The sequence below is a fragment of the Chiloscyllium plagiosum genome, chromosome 10 (assembly GCF_004010195.1).
Source record: "Chiloscyllium plagiosum isolate BGI_BamShark_2017 chromosome 10, ASM401019v2, whole genome shotgun sequence".
Classification (NCBI taxonomy): domain Eukaryota; kingdom Metazoa; phylum Chordata; class Chondrichthyes; order Orectolobiformes; family Hemiscylliidae; genus Chiloscyllium; species Chiloscyllium plagiosum.
In genome coordinates, this window is record NC_057719.1 from 12439448 (window position 1) to 12447992 (window position 8545).

An 8545-nucleotide genomic window follows, 5' to 3' on the forward strand; every position below is an offset into this window, starting at 1 on the left:
ACTGACGCAAAGTACTTGTTAAGTTCTCCTGCTATTTCCTTATCTCCCATCACTAGGCTTCCTGCATCAGTTTGAAGTGGCCCAATGTCTACTTTTGCCTGTCGTTTGTTTCTTATGTATTGAAAGAAACTTTTACTATCATTTCTAATATTACTGGCTAGCCTACCTTCATATTTGATCCTCTCCTTCCTTATTTCTCTTTGTTATCCTCTGTTTGTTTTTGTAGCCTTCCCAATCTTCTGATTTCCCAGTGCTCTTGACCACTTTATAGAATCTCTCTTTTTCTTTAATACGTTTCCTGACTTCCTTTGTTAGCCATGGCTGTCTAATCCCTCCCTGGATAATCTTTCTGTTCTTGGGGGATGAACCTCTGTACAGTGTCCTCAATTATACCCACAAACTCCTGCCATTTTTGCTCCACTGTCTTCCCCGCTAGGCTCTGCTTCCAGTCTATTTTCGTCAGTTCCTCTTTCATGCCCTCATAATTACCTTTATTTAACTGTAACACCATTACATCCGATTTTGCCTTCTCTCTTTCACTCTGCAGACTGAACTCTACCATATTATGATCACTGCTTCCTAAGTGTTCCCTTACTTTAAGATTTTTTTAATGTCTGGTTCACTACATAGCACTAGGTCCAGAATAGCCTGCTCCCTCGTGGGCTCCATGACAAGCTGTTCCAAAAAGCCATCCTGTAAGCATTCCATGAATTCCTTTTCTTTGGATCCACTGGCAACATTATTTACCCAGTCCACCTGCATATTGAAGTCTCCCATGATCACCGTGACCTTGCCTTTCTGGCATGCCTTCTGTATTTCCCGGTACATGTTGCGCCCCTCGTCTTGACCACTGTTAGGAGGTCTGTACATAACTCCCACTATGGTTTTTTTGCCTTTGTGGTTCCTCAATTCCACCCACACAGACTCCACATCATCTGACGCTATGTCATTCAGTGCCATAGTTTTAATTTTGTTCTTAACTAACCAGGCAACCCCGCCCCCTCTATAAGATTGTTAAGTCTGAACAAACAATCCAGGTCTTTTTCAATATAACATTTCAGTTACATCACACTGTAAACTTTTGCTATAAATTCCGTGTCTTACAATCTCATACTCCACAACCACCTGATGAAAGAGAGGTGCGCCGAAAGCTAGTGCTTTCAAATAAAGCTGTTGGACTATAACCTGGTGTTGTGGGATTTTTAACTTTGTACATCCTTTGTACACCCGAGTCCAACACCGGCACCTCCAAATCCTCAGTAATCAAAAAAGTCTGTAGAAAAAGTGAAACACTGGGTGTCATAAAAAGTTATCTGGTTTAAGTAGGTAAAAACAATGACTGCAGATGCTGGAAACCAGAGTCTAGATTAGAGTGGTGCTGGAAAAGCACAGCAATTCAGGCAGCATCCAAGGAGCAGTAAAATCGACGTTTCGGGCAAAAGCCCTTCATCAGGAATTCCTGATGAAGGGCTTTTGCCCGAAACATCAACTTTACTGCTCCTCGGATGCTGCCTGAATTGCTGTGCTTTTCCAGCACCACTCCTATCTGGTTTAAGTGTCCATTAGGGAAGGAAATCTGCTATCCTAATCTGATATGGCCTGTGTGACTCCAAACTCTCAGCAATATGATGAACTTATGGTTATCTTATAAAGTGGCTCAGCAGGCTGCTCAATTTTATTCAGGAAGGAAACTTACCAACTATGAGAGTTACTAATGAGAGTTTCTGTTTAATTTCTAATTTTGATTTACCTGACAGCTGAGTGCCTTTTCCTTGCAGCATCTGTTGTGTAGGTAGGAAGTGTATCAGAAGATAGTGAATGAATGCCACTGAAAGAATTGTTTTCATTCAAATGAGTCTTAACTTTCTGATGAGAATCCTGTTAATGTAACAGCAGAGTAACCATTTTATGTTTGAAAAGAGTTATGCAATATCATAATTATTTAACACAAGAATTGTATAATGATATAACCCTTTTTAATGTGAAATAAAGTCAAATTATTGCACTTACACTAAAGTTAGGTAATTAAGTTGTTAAATGCATGTTAGTTACACCAAAAGGAGCCCAAGTATGCAATTGAGGGCTTCATTTTCACTCAGTCACCATCAGAACCATAATATTTGATTAGTGTTTACTGCGATAATTCAAAATAATTTTCTATTTTAATAAATCCATGAATGATCCATTAATTTAAATGAAGCCATCTAACTAACACAGAATAATAGTATAAAAATATTGATTTAAATGATTTGGATGAATTGGGTTTGTACTAAGAATAGGCTTCTTGCAAGTTGGTTTCTGGTGATAGGGTATGGTGACGAGATTACAGGTATCTAAGAGACATTTCTAGCCAAGCACACACACACAACCTGTGCTGGAAGGTGGTCACTGTTGCTAGATATTTTGCCTTCTCTTTCCTCAATGCCAGGATCAAAGAGCAAAGTTATGCTGTTGCTGCTCAAGACTCTCAATGCCATGGGTACTGGACACACATTAGCATTATTTCAAAAGTGTATTGAGTCTGTTCCATGCTGTGCTTAACAGAATTACCACTAAGCAATCTGTATGATCCACAGGGTAAATCTTGATATCGATATCTCCAACCATGAATAGCTAACTCAGTACAGGTCACATATTGAACCTAGACCTTGGATACAACCTCAGATAGAACATGGAACTGCTTGATGCTGACTTTAAAAAAGTACAAACTCTGCTTCATACTTATAAACTGATAAACTTCAGCAACTCAAACAAGTTTTCTCACTAGAGGTGCGCTCTACAGCCAACTCTATGTTACATTTGTAGTCTGGAATAGCTTAGTTGGCTGGACAGATAGTTGCCATCCAGAGTGACTCCAACAGCATGGGTTCAATTCCTGCACCAGTTGAAATTACCTTGAAGAACTGTTCTTCTCAATATCTCCCCTCAGGTGTTATGACCCTCAGGTAAAGCCAATACTAGATGTCTGCCTAAATGAGACAGCAGCCCTATGATCTGGGAAGACCATGGAGATTTTACCTTTACCTGAAATCGTTAAGTGTAAATATGTCATACACATATAATTTATATATTTATGTATACCTGAAAGTACTGGAAAGGTGCAAGTGGTACCTTAAGATCATCCAAATCCAGTGGCAAGAAAGATGATCCAACAGCAGCATCCTCTCCAAAGCCAAACAGTCCAACATTAAGGCGTTACTTACACAAAGCCAGTTTTAGTTTGCGTGCCCCACTCCTGTAGCAACTGCTCAATTTGGAACTTGGTCACAGAGATGACTCACAGGACGACAGCAAAAACATTTCAGGGATGTCCTTAAAGCATCTGCTAAGAGCTCAAGTATCCCTGTCAACTCATGGGAGTCTCTGGTTTGTGACCAACCTAAATACAGAAAATTTGTTTGGGAAGCACGCAACACATCTAGAAACTTCATTGGGAATGCGTAAAAGCTAAGTTAATTCGTTGGAGGAATTGTACTTCCCTCCGAACACCTCAATTTCCCAACCCTTCAAGCACTGGCTGCTCTGTGTTGCAGTATTCATAGTGGGTTGTGTGATGGCCGATAAGTCTAATGAACCAGAATGAAAGCAATTCACCTCAATCCCAGGGGACTGCAAAAGAAGAGAATGACCTGTAAGTAAATTCCCAATGATAAAACTTCAGCATGTTCCCTGCTCTTCTGTTGCAGTTTCAGTGGAAATTAGGAGGAATCCCTTGAGAAATGGCATAGTCATAAACGACAAGTAATCTGCTCTGCCAGATTATAGCTCAGTAAGTGAAGATGAAGATCCACCCCCCATATATCTAGATTGGGATTTCTGGAATGTATTTGGCTGTTGATATTAATATACTTCAGTTTTGAGAGGAACTTCGAACCTGTGGCATTGCAGTGAAAAGCTTACCTTTGATACAACTTCACTTGTGTTGCTTTGCCGTGGTGCTAGTTTTGATGTATGAAGTTCAAAGGGCACACATTTGGTCGGCTCCTTCACCTGCTCCTTTCTTCTCGCTTCTCTTTGAAAAGCTTTGTAGAGTTTTACATAATCAGGAACGTCTGGATTTATCCTCGGCTTGAACTTTGGTTCATCTTCCAGGAATCCCAGCTTTTCCTCTCTGGTTTTCATAGAGCTTGATCTAGCCAGCTCCTTTTTGTAAGGATGAAGATTTATAGGTGAAGAAGCACTTTTGAGTAAATCTGCAGCTCGCATCTGTATGCGGATCTTTCTGAACAGCTCCTCTTCTTTAATAGAGAAACAGGAAAAAAGTCTGCATTTTAATAAACGTATACTTAGCAATACACTTGCTAGTATCTATCGGTGATATCATAGCATTGAAAAGATAAGCAAAATTCAGACACTGCACAACTGGAATCTCAGCTGTGCTATTATGAAGAGTTGCTAAGCATAGACCTAGTCTGCCATTAGGAATAATTCTGAAATAGGAATTACTTTAAGTGCCAGCATGGATCTGACACATGTAATTGAAAATCAAATAAATAGGTGTGTTTTGGAACATGTATGACATTCAACAACTACATGCCTCAAAGATCAGCAAGGCGGCCTTTGTGTGGAGCCACAAAAAAATGGGGGAGATACTAAATGAGTATTTTGCATTAGTATTCACTGTGGAAAAGGATATGGAAGATATAGACTGTAGGGAAATAGAAAGTGACATCTTGCAATATGCCCAGATTAAAGAAGAGGAAGTGCTGGATGTCTTGAAACGGTTAAAGGTGGATAAATCCCCAGGACCTGATCAGGTGTACCCGAGAACTCTGTGGAAATCCAGAGAAATGATTATTGGGCCTCTTGCTGAGATATTTGGATCATCGATAGTCACAGGTGAGGTGCCGGAAGAATGGAAATTGGCTAACGTGGTGCCACTGTTTAAGGGCAGTAAAGACAAGTCAGGAAAATATAGACCGGAGAGCCTGACCTCAGTGGTGGGCAAGTTGTTGGAGGGAATCCTGAGGGACAGGATGTACATGTATTTGGAAAGGCAAGGACTGATACAGGAAAGCCACACACACAGACCAAGTCCTAAACTACGAAAGCAACCACCCCAAAACACACACAAGAAGTTGCATCAAGACACTGTTCAAAGGGCCACAACACACTGCAGTACACCAGAACTGCAAAAAGAGGAAGAAGAACACCTATACAATGTATTTGCCAAAAATGGATACCCCCGCAATTTCATCAACAGATGCCTAAGGGAAAGACAACGGAATGAGGACATGCCACAACCCAAAGGACTAGCCACACTACCATACATCAAAAACATTTCTGAACTGACAGCCAGACTACTGCGACCACTAGGACTCAGAACAGCACACAAACCAACAGCCACACTCAGACAACAACTCACCAGGACGAAGGACCCGATACCCAACATGAGCAAAACCAATGTAGTGTACAAATCCCATGCAAGGACTGCACAAAACACTACATAGGACAAACAGGAAGACAGCTAACAATCCGCATACATGAACACCAACTAGCCATGAAACGACATGACCAGCTATCCGTAGTAGCCACACACTCAGATGACAAGCAACATGAGTTCGACTGGGACAACACTACTATTATAGGACAAGCCAAACAGAGAACAGCCAGGGAATTCCTAGAGGCATGGCACTCATCCACAGATTCAATCAATAAGCACATTGACTGGACCGAATATACCGACCACTGCAGCGGACAGCTGGAATGGACAACCGGAAGCGGCAGGTACAAATCACTATAAATGCTGGAGGAAACATCATAGAAGCGCTTCACAGGAGGCTCCCAAACACTGAGAATGTCACCTAGAGAGGAGACGAAACGTTTGCAACACAAATTCCCAGCTCGGCGAACAGAACCACAACAAATAGACAAAGTCTTTTCCCTGGGATCAAGGAGTCCAGAACTAGAAGGCATCTTTTCCCTGGGATCAAGGAGTCCAGAACTAGAAGGCATAGGTTTAGGGTGAGAGGGGAAAGATATAAAAGAGACCTAAGGGGCAACTTTTTCACGCAGAGGGTGGTGCGTGTATGGAATGAGCTGCCAGAGGATGTGGTGGAGGCTGGTACAATTGCAACATTTAAGATGGGTATATGAATAGGAAGAGTTTGGAGGGATATGGGTCGGGTGCTGGCAGATGGGACTAGATTGGGTTGGGATATCTGGTTGGGGTGGACAAGTTGGACCCAAGGGTCTGTTTCCATGCTGTACACCTCTATGACTATGACATGCAATAGGCAGCATGTTAGTTTGTTCTCAGGATTTCTATGACAAATATCCTCTCTTGTACACTGGAAGAGTCAGGACCAGAAACAAAAACGCAATGAAGAGAAAATAAATAGATTTCCTATCCCCACTTCTGCCATTAACTGCTCTCAAGGCAGCATAGGCAGATGCCAGAGATCAGGTTACTATTCCATCTGGAGATGGGGAATTCTGTTTTAGTTCCTATGTGTAGCGTGGTCTGAATACTTCAGCACAATGCAATACATATTTACAATGACTAGTCTATAATCAGTTACTCAGCTTACCTTTTAGCTTCACGCTTACTGTTGGATCTTTAACAGACAGTGGAATTTTCTTTATCGGTTTTGCCTTCTTCACCGTTTCTGGTATGACTTCACTGATCTGTAGTTTCAACTTCTCATTCTCTTTTTTCTCCTCCTCTTCCTTCTCAGTAAAACTGAATGGTTTCTGTGTGGACATCAGGAATTCTTTCCGCTTCTCTCGTCCTCTTCTTCTCCTTTCCTCATTCTGTTCATTCATTTCTTCATAAAGTTGAAGATAAACATGAGCTGGTACAGGAAGAGCCCGGAATTTCTTCTGGCATTCTGTCACTTCCCAGTCCTGTGTTTCCAATTGCTCCTTCTCTATTTCCAGCAATAGTCTGGATCTGAGAAGCTGAATTTTCTTTTGACTTTCCCGCATCGTCATGTCAAATGGCTGAGGAACTGCAAAGAAATATTTAGTAAGAAAGTACATGCACAACGTGGTGCTACGCAGGTTCTTTACAAGATGTTAAAACATCCATAAATTTGATGCATTCAATTCCACTGTTCCTAATTACTTACAGCACAAATCAGCCATTTAGCCCAACTGATCCATGAAAGTCACTTGGCTCCATAAGAGCTACAACCCACTTTTTCATTATCTCACTCTATTAACATATCCTTATTTTTCCTTCCCCCTCGTACTTGTCTAGGATTTCCTTAAAAGCAGTGATTTTACCTAGCTCAACCACTCACTGTGGTAGCAAATCCATATTCTAACCATTTTAAGTAAAGAAATTGTTCATAGGTGCCCTAAGCTTACACCACCATTCAATAATATTATGGTTAATTTTCTGTATCAACTCCACTTTTCTGCTAACTCCTCATATAGCAAGGTTCCCTCAGCAAACAAACGTTTGTCTATCTCAGCTCTGAATATATTCAGTAATGGAGGTTTGGGTCGAGAATTTGAAAGAAAAAGTGAAAAGATTTCTCCTCAGCCCATTTCTAATTATCAACTTCTTATCCTGAGATCCATGTTCTATATTGTCCTGTCAAGGAATATGACCAGTTTACAATCTTTGCATATTTTTCTGGTTCCAAGATAAATATTTTCTAAAGCAGAGTAGTTTTCCACTTTGGATATCAAATGCACTCAGATTAGTTATAATATGGGTCACATACAAAGTCATTTTTCTTCTTACCTGCCACAACAACCAGCATACTCAGGAGAATGCCCTGTGAGCTAATGTGAATTATACATTTCATCATCTCAACCACCTTTATCTTCCTTTTTAAAAGGTTTGTGTAATTACTGCACTGTCTATCACCCATTATATGGGAGAGATGGGTGTTTTATAATTTTCATCTTTGTTTTAATATTACAAACAAGTCAGCTTGGAGAGTTGTTGGAGTGGTCAAATCATTGTTCCTCAATAAGTTTCCATTGAAAGCTTCAGAGTTTGTAGTTCTCTTGATTTCATTACTGGATAGATCAACAAAATGCACTCCAAGCTCACCAAAGTTCCTTTAGCATTTTCCAAATTTCAAACCTGTACAACTTAGAAAATCATATGGAACCACCATAATCTAAGAGTTCCCCTTCAAGCCACAAACCATCCTGACCTGGAACTATAATGTTGTTCATCCACTATCATTGTGTCAAGGATCTGGAATTCCCTTCCAAACAGCTGTACGGACTGCAGCTAATCAAGAGGTTGGCTCACTCATGCTATCTCAAGACCAATAAATGAATAGATAATACATGCATGCCTTGCTAGTGAGGTTAATATCACATGAAATAAAATTAGTTGTGCATTCTTAAACAAAAGTCTTTCACAGAGAAAATGATCTTTACCACTCTTTTTTTGAGTGTCTACTGCCACATCTTGCTTGTACATTCCTACAGCTGGCAGAGATTAAAGTAGTATCAGTCATTTAGAAGCCGCAGGTCTAGGTAGGATGGAGGTACAGAGGTATCTCAGAGTACAAATATATTATTGCAAAGCGTTGTGCCACTGGTTATCAAAGCAAATTAAATAAATGAGCATAAGACC

The 8545-nt window shown here is 40.6% G+C and overlaps 1 protein-coding gene across 8 annotated transcripts in view; it reads right to left on the reverse strand.

Moving 5' to 3' along the window:
* The window catches only part of LOC122553382 (protein FAM161B-like), a 46358-nt gene that overhangs the window by 19322 nt on the left and 18491 nt on the right, over positions 1-8545 (reverse strand). For all 8 annotated transcript variants that reach the window (XR_006312694.1, XM_043697079.1, XM_043697076.1 and 5 more), the window contains exons 4-6: positions 6531-6950; positions 3901-4238; positions 1751-1878 (exon numbers count right to left, since the gene is read on the reverse strand). Coding sequence is in view for 7 of the 8 variants with exons in the window: in XM_043697079.1 (XP_043553014.1) it covers positions 1751-1878; positions 3901-4238; positions 6531-6950 (886 nt within the window). In the remaining variant the exon portion in view is untranslated. The remainder of the gene's footprint in view (positions 1-1750; positions 1879-3900; positions 4239-6530; positions 6951-8545) is intronic.